At 40.5% G+C, this 14,307-nt stretch overlaps 2 protein-coding genes across 5 annotated transcripts in view; one reads left to right on the top strand and one right to left on the bottom strand.

Annotated features, from left to right (window-relative positions):
* Positions 1 to 967, bottom strand: part of LOC118428119 (RING-box protein 2) — a 3,497-nt gene extending 2,530 nt beyond the window's left edge. The window contains exon 1 of the mRNA XM_035838097.1: positions 591 to 967. Within this exon, the coding sequence (XP_035693990.1) occupies positions 591 to 732 (142 nt within the window). The 5' untranslated portion in view covers positions 733 to 967. The remainder of the gene's footprint in view (positions 1 to 590) is intronic.
* A 165-nt stretch (positions 968 to 1,132) lies between these two features.
* The window catches only part of LOC118428113 (DNA-directed RNA polymerase III subunit RPC2-like), a 28,660-nt gene continuing 15,485 nt past the window's right edge, over positions 1,133 to 14,307 (top strand). For all 4 annotated transcript variants that reach the window (XR_004832606.1, XM_035838085.1, XM_035838086.1 and 1 more), the window contains exons 1-19: positions 1,133 to 1,301; positions 1,585 to 1,617; positions 2,426 to 2,482; positions 3,069 to 3,133; positions 3,877 to 3,952; positions 4,649 to 4,749; positions 5,328 to 5,537; positions 6,435 to 6,516; positions 7,110 to 7,259; positions 7,949 to 8,062; positions 8,815 to 8,949; positions 9,736 to 9,783; positions 10,317 to 10,430; positions 10,832 to 10,942; positions 11,510 to 11,599; positions 12,345 to 12,443; positions 12,770 to 12,987; positions 13,211 to 13,285; positions 13,807 to 13,905. Coding sequence is in view for 3 of the 4 variants with exons in the window: in XM_035838085.1 (XP_035693978.1) it covers positions 1,254 to 1,301; positions 1,585 to 1,617; positions 2,426 to 2,482; positions 3,069 to 3,133; positions 3,877 to 3,952; positions 4,649 to 4,749; positions 5,328 to 5,537; positions 6,435 to 6,516; positions 7,110 to 7,259; positions 7,949 to 8,062; positions 8,815 to 8,949; positions 9,736 to 9,783; positions 10,317 to 10,430; positions 10,832 to 10,942; positions 11,510 to 11,599; positions 12,345 to 12,443; positions 12,770 to 12,987; positions 13,211 to 13,285; positions 13,807 to 13,905 (1,925 nt within the window). In the remaining variant the exon portion in view is untranslated. The remainder of the gene's footprint in view (positions 1,302 to 1,584; positions 1,618 to 2,425; positions 2,483 to 3,068; positions 3,134 to 3,876; positions 3,953 to 4,648; positions 4,750 to 5,327; positions 5,538 to 6,434; positions 6,517 to 7,109; positions 7,260 to 7,948; positions 8,063 to 8,814; positions 8,950 to 9,735; positions 9,784 to 10,316; positions 10,431 to 10,831; positions 10,943 to 11,509; positions 11,600 to 12,344; positions 12,444 to 12,769; positions 12,988 to 13,210; positions 13,286 to 13,806; positions 13,906 to 14,307) is intronic.

The raw sequence follows: 14,307 nt of genomic DNA, 5'->3' as shown, positions 1-14,307 counted from the left end.
TACAGATGCATAGATGGCACATCCCTGTCCCTACCTACCCATGACTTGGTCCTTACATATGGCACATCCCTGTCCCAACCTACCCATAACTTGGACCCTACAGATGGCACATCCCTGTCTCAACCTACCCATGACTTGGACCCTACAGATGGCACATCCCTGTCCCAACCTACCCATGACTTAGACCCTACAGATGGCACATCCCTGTCCCAACCTACCCATGACTTGGACCCTACAGATGGCACATCCCTGTCCCAACCTATATCCATGACTTGGACCCTACAGATGCATAGATGGCACATCCTTGTCCCAACCTACCCATGACTTGGACCCTACAGATGGCACATCCCTGTCCCAACCTACCCATGACTTGGACCCTACAGATGGCACATCCCTGTCCCAACCTACCCATGACTTGGACCCTACAGATGGCACATCCCTGTCCCAACCTACCCATGACTTGGACCCTTCAGATGGCACATCCCTGTCCCAACCTACCCATGACTTGGACCCTACAGATGGCACATCCCTGTCCCAACCTACCCATGACTTGGACCCTACAGATGGCACATCCCTCAGTCCCAACCTACCCATGACTTGGACCCTACAGATGGCACACGTATCGCACTCCACGTCCCAGCTCCACATCGCCACTGCGTTCCATTTCTTCAAACTGAACATTTTATCCGCAGCCTTTTTCCCAGGGCCGTTGTCACCACCGGTGTCCGCCATCTTTCTTTTAGTCGCCGTAAATTTCAAACAGAATGATAAGAAGACGAGGAATTCCCTACAGCACTGTTAAGACTGGATACAGGGCGCTCGATTCGTTGGAAGAGTCCTGTTTCCCCTTGACAAATTGAGGAAAATGCACCAGCGCTGTTGCAGGAAATGAACTAGCTGTGTTTGACCTCGCTAGCTGACTTCTGAACCTTGTGCCTGGTACTCTTGTTCGCCACACAAGATGTCAGCTAAACCATTAGAGTTCGACAAAACATGTTTACTTTATCATTATAACGCCAATAAACCAGATTAAAATTCCATGGAAACAAACAGAAACAAAAATTATGGAAATATCAATAATTTGCCACCCTTGCAAACTAGAATCGCAAAGAATATATGCAATCTCATATAACCTTTCACCTTTATCCTGTAAGACATGTCAAAGTTCAACTTGTATAGAGGGAGGGAAAACGTGCTGCATGCTGCAATCTGCAGAAAATCTTACGTTCCTGCAAATGTAAGAAGTTTCTAAGATGGCAGAACAGCTCGAGAGCCTGGCGTCACCATTGAACACTATTCAGGTAGGTTTAAAGTGATCTTCGTCAGGTTTTTAAAGTCAGAAACTTAAAATTGGACAGCAAGATTAAAGATACCGAAGAAGAAGTCTGCTTTGTCTACTAGTACTCTTAGCAGTGTTTTTAGGAGGTTAATTATGACTCTCGCAAGAACATATAGATTTCTTCACTACTCGCAAAGTGGACTAATATATTACATAGAATATTACTGACAAAACGGATATTGTGTCAAATTTATAAGAATATATAAAGCAGAAAATATTGAAATGTGTATTTTGTCTCTTTTTAGGAGAAATGGAAGTTGTTGCCAGCCTTTCTGAAGGTACTGCTGTTTACATAAACTTTGAAGTATCTTTTGTTCGTAGCTTTTTCAAATGAATCTTCAAAGCTGTGCTTTCTAATTATTCATGTCAAAGAGGTAACATTGTGTTGTTGTTTTTTCACTGACAGCTAAAATATATCACCATGTAATTATATAATATAGAACGTACGAAAATAAACCCATTTGCATGTGCAGGCATTATAACAGGAATTCTGATGGCCCCATGAACGTATACGTTCTGCCATTTTGCAGGCGCCATTACGTTCTGGACATTGTTATGCAAATAGAAACACCTTTGACATCTTCCGAGTGTGCTTTTGCAGCGACTGGAAGTGTAGGTAATATGTGAAAGATGAAGGCCTCTGAGACGTAAACAAAACACATCTGGGCATCGTTATGCAGATGGAGACAATGGTCAGGGCCTCGGGCATTCACCTTTGACATGTTACCCACAATTCATGCCGCTGCACATGCCATCTCGGAAGTGTGAAAGAGCTTATGGAGATGGCCTCGTACACATGTATGCAGAGTTCAAAATAAAGAGCAGAGTTAGCTACTAGTAGGTAGACAGGGGACTTCCATTTGGGGATGGCCCTAGAAAAAGCTAAGGTACTCATTTTTTAAAGTTTAGCCAAGGAGATTTTGCTAACCTCTTTGGTTAAATAGCATACAGAGTAGCTAAGGATGTCTTGTCCTTGTGTTTAAAACAATGCAGATCCTTAATTTTTCATATTTTCTTGAAACAATGCTTGTGGCAGCTTGCAGGATAAACATGGCATTGTGTTTGAACTCTTCCTGTCCTGTCCAGGTAAAGGGACTGGTGAAACAACACATCGACTCCTTCAACTACTTCATCAATGTGGAAGTACGTAAAACAAGTATTTTTTTACCTTTGACCTTAACGATGTAAAATGTTGAATCAGATGTGATTCCAACTAGGCCATGTTGCCATATCTTTATATATCCTCTGGGAACCTCTGAACTGATGTTGAGTGTGTTGATAAAAACATTAAAACAAAGTTGTCTGTTTGTGAAATATACATTTTGAACTCACTTGTCTGACATGTTGAACAAACGACTTAATGTAAACACACAGAGTACATCATGGTACAACAAACAATAGAATAGATTCTTCTGTTTTATTTTTATACATCTTCTTCTTTGCCGTTAGAACTGACTTTGTTTTTGGCATTCGACAGCATTGAATTCAAATATTTGTTTTCCAATATTTTTGCAACTTACAGCATATGTTTATTCATTTTTCATGCATGTATGTGTATGTGTGGTTAGAGTTACATGCATCATCTTTCCTGTGTATGCATACAAAAATGTATGTACCCAACCTTCATAATGTACTGTATATAATTATTCATTCTAGAATCTAATTTTAAGACAAGTTATGAATTTATCATTGTGGTATCATAAAAATAATCTTCATTTTTCATTTACAGATTAAGAAGATTATGAAAGCCAATGAGAAGATTGTGAGTGATGCAGACCCCAACTTCTACTTAAAGTGAGCACTGTTCAGTCTGATTGGAAGTTGTAAATAAAAATTAGTGTTGATAGTGTAAAACAGCAATTGTAATGTTACAAAATTAATGTAGCTTGTCAGAAAATATCTATGGATAAGAATGCATCATCATCAAGCCTTAGCCTAGCTAAGTTTTCTCCCCAAGAAGCTTCATTGTAGTTTTCACATTAGGTAAACAATTTGTTCTGTCTAATATTATAATACAAATATATATCTAAGGGTCCAATCACATTTGTCCTGCAATAGGTCTGTAACAGCAGAGGGAGGCCATTTTTGCAACAGCCATGGATATGTCCAACAACATGGATATGTCCTAATGATGAATTGGATTTATATGCAATGCATATTGTGTGAACCTACCTTTAAGTTAAACAGCCGTTGCTGCACTGAGTGCCTGCGAAGCTGGAGTGTGATACTGTAAATGCAGAAATGTTCGCGGTGGATTAATGTTTGCTGTTTTCGCGGTGGTCACTTCACCGCGAAATTAAAACCAAGGCGAACATTTTTCTATTATGGTATTAGACTGCGGTCTATGTTGTTACCGCAAAATTAAAATCATCGCGAAAAGTCCTTTTTCCCGCTACCGTGAAATTAAATCCCCGCGAACTTAGATAAATTTACAGTATGCCAAAGAGCAGTTGAACTGGCTATACCTGTACATCTCAATACAGTATGATACAATTGCAACAACAATACCAGTAACAGTAAACTGTATCCCATTGCAGGTATCTGAACATCTATGTAGGAATGCCAGATGTGGAGGAAGGCTTCAACATCACCAAGCCTATCGCACCGCACGAGGTCAGATGGAATTCATCACAAAGCTTTAATCTTAGTCATCTCATGACATTACATGTGTACAGTACAAGGCTCAAACTGCTTTTTACCAACACAGAAAGTCTGAGCATTGAATTTGTCCTATGCAGGCTTTCTCGGATTATTAAAGGTATGCTCTAAAGTCTAATGTGCTTTTAAGTTTTAGTGTGGCTAACCAAAAACATGGAACTTTTTATCCCATCCTAGAGGATGCCCATACATGTAATATATACTAATATTTACTATATAGTCACTTGACTTATGAGAAAAAATTGTCTGCACTGGGAAATATTATCGATACAGACTTGATATATTGTTTTTATAAGTCTCATATTGTGAATGCATGAAGAATAAGCTTGTTCACTATGGCAAGTACAACATGTATGTATGCATAGTAACATGAATTATGGGTAATACGCAGTTATATGACGATTAAAGGAGAAATCCTCTGAATTGTAATCAGTTCTTGTCTTCACTGTTTTCCTGATTTGGATATTTGCATCTGGAAGTTACAGTAACTGACAGAATACATTACAATTTGTACATTATTGTACTGCTTCAACCCAAAATTCGACTTTGTTGGAAAATTATTTGGTAGTATCTTATGATAATTATACCAAACAATGAAATATGATCATATGGTAACTTAACTCCATGTGATATGCTTATTTGTACTTGCAGTGTCGATTGCGGGATATGACGTACTCTGCACCAATCACAGTGGACATTGAATACACCAGGGGCAACCAGCGAGTTGTGAGAAATAACCTACCGATCGGAAGGTATGGTGTAATGTTTTCAGCTTGGGTCCATGAGTTCATGAGTACAGGGCTTGTACAATAGAAATTGTAGATTTTTTTTGTCATTTTCAAGCTACTGGTACTGGTAATGATAAGAATCTGGTTGTCAAAACTTTTAATGACAATTTTTGGCAGCTTTCAATAACTGTTGTTCATAGTAGCTTGAGAACTTTGGGTAAGATTATACCCTTTGATAACAGGCTCAACTTGAAAACCCTTGACAGCAATTTTAGAACTTGTGATAGTAATCTGATACTGTAAATTCATTTATTAATAAGTTCGCGGGGATTTAATTTCGCAGTAGCGGGTAAAAGGACTTTTTGCGGTGGATTTAAGTTTGCGGTTAGACCATAGACTGCAGTCTAATACCATGATAGAAAAATGTTCGCGGTGGTTTTAAGTTCACGGTGAAGTGGTCATCGCGAAAACCGCAAACATTAATCCACCACGAACATTTCTGCATTTACAGTAACTTTGCAGAACAGTTTGAAAACGGTTGTTTTTAGTAAATTGATAACTTTTAATAAAAGATTGATGACATGTTGTACTGTGTCCCACAGAATGCCCATCATGCTGCGCAGCTCCAACTGTGTACTGACCGGGAAGTCCCCCTCGGAGCTGGCCAAACTCAAGGAGTGTCCACTGGACCCAGGGGGGTACTTCCTAGTCAAGGGGGTGGAGAAGGTCATCCTGATCCAGGAGCAGTTGTCCAAGAACCGCATGATTGTGGAAACTGACCGGAAGGGCCTCATCAGCTGTTCAGTCACCAGGTGAGATAAAAGGCTTCATCAGCTATTATCAGAAATATAGCCAGGCACTTAAAGGACCAATCAGAAGGTTAGTTAGTTATGATGCCAGAAGACATAGATTCCGTCCAGCCCAGTGTGTATCGCTCCTTCTGATTGGTCAGGATTTGCATCATCGACACCATTCTGCTTTGCTCACCCGGTGGTTTTATTCTGTGGTTATAGCTAAGGCCCAGGCGTTATGACACCATAAGCACCTTTGGCGGGTCATTAACCCTTAATTATCATATAGAAAGCAGATGGTGTCGACCAATCAGGGGATCACCATTTTGAATTGATTATGAGGCTGTAATATGAGGCCAGTCAACAAGCCTGCAGTTATTAGAATAACTTGATTCACTCTTTTTCCCACAATTGTGCACTGCACTTACAATTTGAACCATGATGATTATATTGTTACTACGCCAAAAAGTAGTTACTCAAGCAACTGGATGTGGTTTGGGACGTTTTGGATAGTATCAAAGATAAGGTATAAAAGATCAGTGTTTTCCAGATCACTTCAGTGTCACTGATGAAGGATAGTGGATACTGTAATTTGGTTACTGTTGACTAAGATTTAAGAAAGAGAGAGAGAGAGACTATGATAAGTCAAGTCATTGCACAACATTTATTGCACAACATCTGTAAATTGGGTGCAATGTAAGGCAAACTTTATTGTATATTGTATCAGACAACTAGCTATGTAGTAGAATTAAACTAATCATGTAACAATAGATGTAGATTTAAGGCTATGCAATATGTGAAGAAACACCGTGTACAATGTGAAACAAATCCAGAATTTGCAACAGACCACTTGATAATGGTAAGATAATAGTAATTATGTTTAATTTATATAATCCTCCCTTTGTTTCTTCTATACAGTTCCACCCATGAGCGTAAGACAAAGACGTACGTTGTTCAGAAGAATGCCAAGTACTTCCTGAAACACAACACTTTCACTGAAGTAAGTATGGCTAGTGGTAGTCAAGAAATGTGTTCAAAAATTCGTATTTTCCCAGAAGTATTATAGAGTGGAATATGTTATCACCAGTAGGTGCATCTTCGATGGAAAGTTTTAAAGAACGCTTGTAGATAGATGTTCAAAAAGTGTGACGGGTCGTTAAGTGTAATATAACCAGCTGCTGCCATGCCGCGTGCCTGCAAAGCTGGTGTATTACGCTGAAGGGCGGTTATATCGGCTGTATAGATACTGAATCATACAGATACAGAAATGTTGCCAATACAAAATGCAAGTCTCTCCAGAATTATAACATAAACTGATTAAACATAACCTACTGCATGCTCACAAGAACATTGCTCGCTGACACAAAAATTAATCTGTAATTTAGATTATCATTATGATAATGATATTGCACTTGATTGATACACTTTGATCATTATCATAATGTGAATGACATCTGTGCATGCATCAATTTTTGTCTGTTCCCCCCCCCCCCCCAAAAAAAAAGTCATTGCTATCTAAAGCAATTTTTTTCCTGTACCAATTGTCAGTAAGCTCACCATTGTCCTTAATAGTGAATGATGCTTGTGTTTTAGGACATTCCCATTGCTATTGCATTCAAAGCCATGGGTGTGGAGAGTGACCAGGAGATAGTCCAGCTGATCGGTACTGATGCCCGCACCATGGCAGCTGTGGCACCCAGTCTGGAGGAGTGTCATAAGGCACAAGTCTTCACTCAGAAACAGGTCAGTTGGCAGGGTCAGTTATGGCAGGGCTGGAAATACCACCTGCATATGCAGGATAGTGCAGTGCAGGTATTTCACCTGCATATGCAGGTATTTCTGATGTGTACCTGCACTGGTCCATGTAGTGGGTTTTATACATAAATGTGCTATGGTTTAGGTGTATGTGGCTTGTTATTTGCTGCATTGACTGTTACCACCTACTAAGTCTATTAAATAAAAGACAAAATAGCAAATTGAATGGTAGCGGAGTGTGAAGACTAGCCGACTGCTACTTACCCCTGCGTCAGGGATCCCAGCAGCAGTATAATCTAACCATGGATAGTGAGTGAGTGAGTGAGACCTTGTTGATCAGATGTTTTATGATGATAACTTTACAGAATGGAAACATACTGTTTTTGCAACAGTTCTCTTCCTCTGTTTCCATAATCAAAAAATATGGTTTATGATCTGGACCAAACAGTGTCATACAGTAGATGCTGATAGCGCCTTGTAGTGTTAGATTACATTATGTAGCAAGTGGCAGGACAGAGTGGGAGGGGGGGGGCTATGTATTAGATATGTTGGAGTAAAAAGAAACAAAGCAGTACTCTGTTAGTATAGACCATGCGAAAGTACAAAATCTTGCGATTTTCTTGAATTCTATTATGATCATTTATTGATATTAATATAATTCTTTTCCTCTGAATCAGGCTCTCCGGTTCATTGGTGTGAAAGTTCGGCGCTCTCGGTGGGGAGGTCCCAAGAGGACCCGGGTGGAGGAGGCGAGGGAGGTCCTACACTCCACCATCCTCGCACATGTGCCGGTCAGATTCTCTTGTTGTTAATGGCTTTGTTGTTGTTGTTCATCTTGTAGTGCCTATTGCCACATATTAGGTTTCAGTTCCAGGGTATATTTTTGAACACAAGACCCCCATTTGAAGTCCCTTCAAAAAGGTGGGTGCTGCCCTTAATGTACCGAGATGCTCTTCCCAGGATTTGAACCATGGTCTCCCAGTTAACAACCCATTAAAATCAGGAGCTCAAGTACATGTATAATTTATGTACAATTTATATAGTGCTGCTACCATTGAGCTACAAGCACATAGCCCATCTTTTTTTTGGTTTCACAGTAACTGATGAATTTGATGACTGTCAGTCTCGGATTTTTACACAAAATATATGAAACCTTTATGAATATAAAGGAAAAAACAAACAAAAACAGATGAGTGTGATGAAACTGAAAGCTGCATGTATGACACCATGGTGCCACATATGTACAGGTTGGGTATTATAACAATTTGAACCAAGTTTATGTAATACATAAACTTCATATTTCATGGTTTATGAATGAAGTGAAAGCAGTGTTGTGACTTGAATAGCCAGGAAGAGTTTTACAACGATCAATAGCAAAGACTGAATTGGTGTAACCTCATTACATCACAAATTGATTGTGAATTACTAAGTGATTTGGCAATGAATTGTATCTTGGGGGATTCAGTATGCATGACAGAAAATTTGTTTTGAATTGTTACTAGATTTGGGTATTTTCTCACTACCACATTTGCTGCCATGACAGGTTGTGAAGTTTAACTTCAGACTGAAGTGTGTGTACCTGGCCCTGATGGTGAGGCGAGTTGTGCAGGCACAAGCCCAGGACAGAGTGGATGACCGAGACTACTACGGTAACAAACGTCTGGAGCTGGCAGGACAGGTGGGCATTACTGGCCAACCTTTACCTTTGTCCCTTAACCCCCGTAGTCTGTTAAAAACACATTGATGAACTCTTCTCATATTCAGCACCTAGCCTGGGTACCATCTGGATAGTAGCTCGCTCCTACATTCGCTTCTTCTATCCGTCTGGGGACCTGTACATTAAAACCGTGGTGATGCCAGTTTACGAGCAAATTAAGGAATGGGTTCTAGAGCGCTCGTTCGATGACAACAGGCCCTCATGCAAGCAGATACGGAGGGCTTGTCCGGTGTTGGAACATTGGTTTGAACGAGCGCTTGAACCCATTCCATATTTCGCTCATGCGTAGGGATCAATCAGCGCTTGCGTCCGAAATTTGGACAATTCCAGACGTTAACATGGTCCGCGTTCCCAGACAGAACAGCAGAGAAGCGACATATATAGTGTATAATGAATGTCAGAGCTAGAAGCGACTGTATGTAGTATATGATGAACGCCGGAGTGAACTACTTTCCTGATGGTACCCAGGCCATCCACACCAGTCCTGTGGACTGCTCTAAATGTAGCTCCAATATCACACTTCACTTCCCTCCAAACGGTTGACTTGACTCCATCCAACTGACAAAAAATTGATTTCAATCTTGCTGTAGCACTTGTAACTTATATGCATGTACCAGTATCTTCATGCTGTACATGACTGTTAACTAATGAAATTGTATTGTACAGACTGACAAGGAGGATTTTACAATGCACAACTAATGTATGCTTAATTATGATGTCTATAAATAGATATTTCTCTACTTCCAGCTTCTAGCTTTGTTGTTTGAAGATCTATTCAAGAAGTTCAATGCAGAGGTATGTAAATCTAACTTTTTTGTTTGTTTTTTATCACTCATAATGTTTTATTCTGTATCATTCATGATGTTCAACATGTTCACATTAAATGGAAGGATAGCATGGATTGATAAATGGAACTAGAAATTGTATGACTGGGATGATTATGATGTCTATAATGTACTCTGCTAGATAAGGAATTCAGCAGCCTCATATACATTGTACAATGTATAATATACAGTAACAGTTACTGATTGTACAGACTGTATCATTACCCACTTTTAATATGTCATAAATGGGCCGCGATAACATTCGATGCAGGTGTTACAGACCGGGTGATAAAAAGCTGTATCACACAGGCATCGAAAATTTAAATACCTGATTTGGACGTTGGAACATTGTTGTTGCAATTGTAACAATGTTTGTTCCAGGTCCTAGCCCTACCGCGGGTCAGATCACCTCCAGGCCTTTGGCCATCGGACGATCCTACCCACGGTCGAGCTGGAACCTCAGGTGATACGGATTACACCGTCAATCTATATTTCTCCCCCCAGCTGAAGAAGATAGCCGACCAGACCATCCCCAAGCCTCGTGCAGCCCAGTTTGACATTGTGAAACACATGAGACAAGACCAGATCACTAACGGTCTCGTCAACGCCATATCAACGGTAAGCCTCCTTTAAAAATGTGAACACACACTTGCGAAAGTTTGGGGTTTTGTAACTCATATCCTGGACATGTAATGGTCTCGACTTTTTGGTTTCGGATGTACATGTAGATAGACTTAATGCACTTCTAAAAGTATTTAGGCAGTTTGTGGAAACCAAAAGTATGATGTAATACTTAATAGACAACAAAAGACACAAAACATGAAAAAAAAGATTCGTAAACTTTTCTTGATTTTACACTTTTTGTTCTTGCAAACAGCTCAACTTGGCCTGAATCTGGAAATGTGAGAGTATACATAGGGGCTGTATTCCTTATCCATTTACATGTATCTATAACTTAATATGTCTAAGGGCCAAAGATGGTGATGTCAGTGACCTTGGTACCCTTTTCTGTTGTCCAGGGAAACTGGACAGTGAAGCGGTTTAAGATGGACCGTGCAGGTGTGACCCAGGTCTTGTCTCGCCTGTCCTTCATCTCAGCACTGGGCATGATGACCAGGATATCCAGTCAGGTAGGGCTGGCTGGGGTTCTTACTCTGGGGAACAATACTTTATAGTCACTTGTTGTTTTTGTGTATTTGTGACCATTGGTTCTGTCTATTCTCCAACCAGAGGTTATTGTGTTATTTGGTGGGCTGAAGGTATGCTGGAGGTATGGCTGTCTCAAAAACGGGTCCTGCATTTAACATCCTATCAGAGGGGTGGCCCTAACTGAAGATGTACTCATTGTACCTGTCAGTGAGTGAAGTGAGGGTAGTGTAAGATTAAAACATTGGCCATCAGTGGTTTTGGCCAAACACCTTACCAGTTGCGCCAAATGATGCCATGTCAGTTTCAGTCACACAATGCCTGCCGGTTAAGATAGGGGAATTAGAGGAAAGATAGGGGAATTAGAGGCCGGTATTTCTTACAGCTGCCTCCCTTCACTTCTGACACAAAATGTATGCACCAAGGCAGGGTTATCATCTCAAAATCAATGTTGGTGCTCCATTCTGCTGTATTATATGCCATGGATATTTTGAGATATTGATGACATTGAGTTTCACCTTTGATCTTTGCAATATGTTCTCCATATTTAGTTTGAGAAGACCCGTAAAGTGAGCGGTCCACGTTCCCTCCAGCCGTCCCAGTGGGGCATGTTGTGTCCATCGGATACTCCAGAAGGAGAGGTAACTTATTAAGGCATTTTGTCTTGTATTTTGGAAGGATGTTTTACCTCTGTGTTTGGAATACAAGACTTTGTATTCTGTGTGTTTGTATGTTTTTTCTCATATACTATAAAATAAGGCAATATTATTACCATGTGTGTGTGTGTGTGTACTAATTTTTGTGTGTCTGTTGAACGTGACAGTGTATGTGTGTGTTTAAGTTTCTAACGTTACATGATTGTGTAAAAGTGTGTTTCTTTATCTGTGACTGTCATGTGTGTGCACCTGCTTGTGTTTGTGTTTCTGTGTGTCTGTACATGTGACAGTGTGTGTGTCTTTAAAGATACACGGAAACAAAAACACAAACAGGTACACATGCACACGTCACAGTCACACATAAAGGAACACACTTGTACATAATGTAGACACATTAACACACACATGTACACTGTCATGTTCAGCAGATACACAAGAAAAGACAGACACACACTGTGTGTGTGTGTGTGTGTGTGTGTTTGTGTGTACCTGTGTGTACCTTATCCTCCTGTATTATATCTGTTCTGCAGGCATGTGGACTTGTGAAGAACCTGGCCCTGATGACCCTGTCTCTGTGTGTGTGTGTGTGTGTGTGTGTGTGTGAGTCTGTGTGTATGTGTGTGAGTCTGTGTGTGTGTGAGTCTGTGTGTGTGTGAGTCTGTGTGTATGTGTCTGTGTGTGCAATGTACCTGTGTGTACCTTATCCTCCTGTATTTTATCTGTTCTGCAGGCATGTGGACTTGTGAAGAACCTTGCCCTGATGACCCACATCACGACTGACTCTGAAGAACAACCCATCCAGAGACTGGCCTTTAACCTGGGTGTAGAGGTCAGAGGTCATGTTCTTTAACTATTTCTAAATCATGTCATAAACAGACTTCGTTTTCGTCTTGCTTCAGTAAAATATGCACCCCATCTAGAAGCTCATGATTGAATGACAGTATGTGAGCCAGTTAGATTTGTTAGTAGGTGGTTTCTAACTGGCTGTCTGTAAGGCACTGGGGTTTCCAGTGCTGCAGTGCTATATCACAAACTCAAAACCCTCCAAAACACTCCATTTTCTCTATTTTACTGTTTGAATTAAACGTGCTCAAGCTTGGATTCATTAATTCTAGTAGACATACATGTAAATACTACTGTTGCTGTGTTCCCCAGGATGTTCACCTGTTGTCAGGAGAGGAGCTGAACTCCCAGGACTCCTACCTGGTGATGCTGAATGGTAACATCCTGGGGGTGATCTGTGACCACCAGCACCTCATCAGGTCCTTCCGCAAGATGAGGAGAGCCGGCTACATCAACGAGTTCGTCTCCATCTGTCCCAACCACGAGCACAGATGTGTCAACATCGCCTCGGACGCGGGCAGGGTGTGTCGGTAAGTAGACTTTTAGCTAGGATTTTATCATAGGGTGTCCAAATTTCTTGCCATTCTGTGAGCACTGTAGGCGCAAGTTATGAGTGTAGGGGGTCAGGGGACATCTTCACTTGGAAAATTTTGAAATTCATGACTCTCATGCATGTGGTTTTTATCGCAAAATATACATAGTCTATCATCTATCTTAAGAATAATCCCCATGTCCAATCATGTATTCCTGTAGACCCTACATCATTGTGACCAATGGCAGGCCTATGGTGACTAACAGGCACATTGAAGAGCTGACCAAAGGATACAGGTTTGTAGTATAAGACTATGTGAGCATGCAAGACTCAAAGTTCAAGAACCATGCACGTATCTGTGTATCAACATATACAAACGTATGTACATTGTACATGTAATGATTCCATGAATAGTTTCAGATAAACCTAATGAATATTTGAGTTTTAGCCAATATATCAGTTGTCTGTCAGCCTCCCGCTCAGGAGATAAAAAGTTATGAGATATGATAAATTGTGCCAGGAAGATACCGTTATTTTGCATGACTGATGATTTTACATTTGCTATGGAATGTTCTACATAATGTTTTTTCGTATCAAATTTTGTAGCACAATGTATGCAATAAACATAGTGCAATGGTGACTTGAGGAGTTTTAAGCAGGAGGTGCCAGACACTTTATCGGGGAAAATTGGCTTGTGGTGTACATTGCTATAATTATATTTTTATGAAACAAATGTCCATTCGATGTAGAATGTGTTTAAAGATGACAATCAGTCATGGGTTCATTCATTCATTGATTCAGTTCTATACTATTTCAGGGCATTTGAAGACTTCTTGCGTGAGGGACTGGTGGAATATTTGGATGTTAATGAAGAAAATGACTGTAACATCACGTTATATGAGGCAGACATCACTCGGTAAGGACCATTTGCTATACTCTAGATCAGCTGAGAGTCAGATAGTCTCCCCACTCATGTCTACAATGTGTAGTTGACATGCAAACTGAATTAAGAAAAGTCTTGTAACAGTGGGGTTGAAGGACTGCTAAACTGAAGACGCCAACGGCTTAAGCCTTTTTGCCGAACGGTTTGCACGTCTTTGTTTGTGTACTTGGCTGCCCGAGTGAAACGTGATAGGTCGCAGGTTAGAATCCCGGGAGCGAGCTAAAAACTGTTCTATTCGCCTATAGTGTTTATTGCAGTTCACCCTTTACACTTCTTATAAATAACTTTTTCTTGACACCAATAACTACTGATTTTCAAAAGAAAATGTTTTGGTCTGGAGATAGAACCCTTCACTATCCTGGGTGTGTGGGACCC

Source organism: Branchiostoma floridae, chromosome 12, assembly GCF_000003815.2.
Source record: "Branchiostoma floridae strain S238N-H82 chromosome 12, Bfl_VNyyK, whole genome shotgun sequence".
NCBI classification, from domain to species: domain Eukaryota; kingdom Metazoa; phylum Chordata; class Leptocardii; order Amphioxiformes; family Branchiostomatidae; genus Branchiostoma; species Branchiostoma floridae.
The sequence above is the reverse complement of the archived record's forward strand: the minus strand, read 5'-3'. Positions and strand labels throughout refer to the sequence as shown.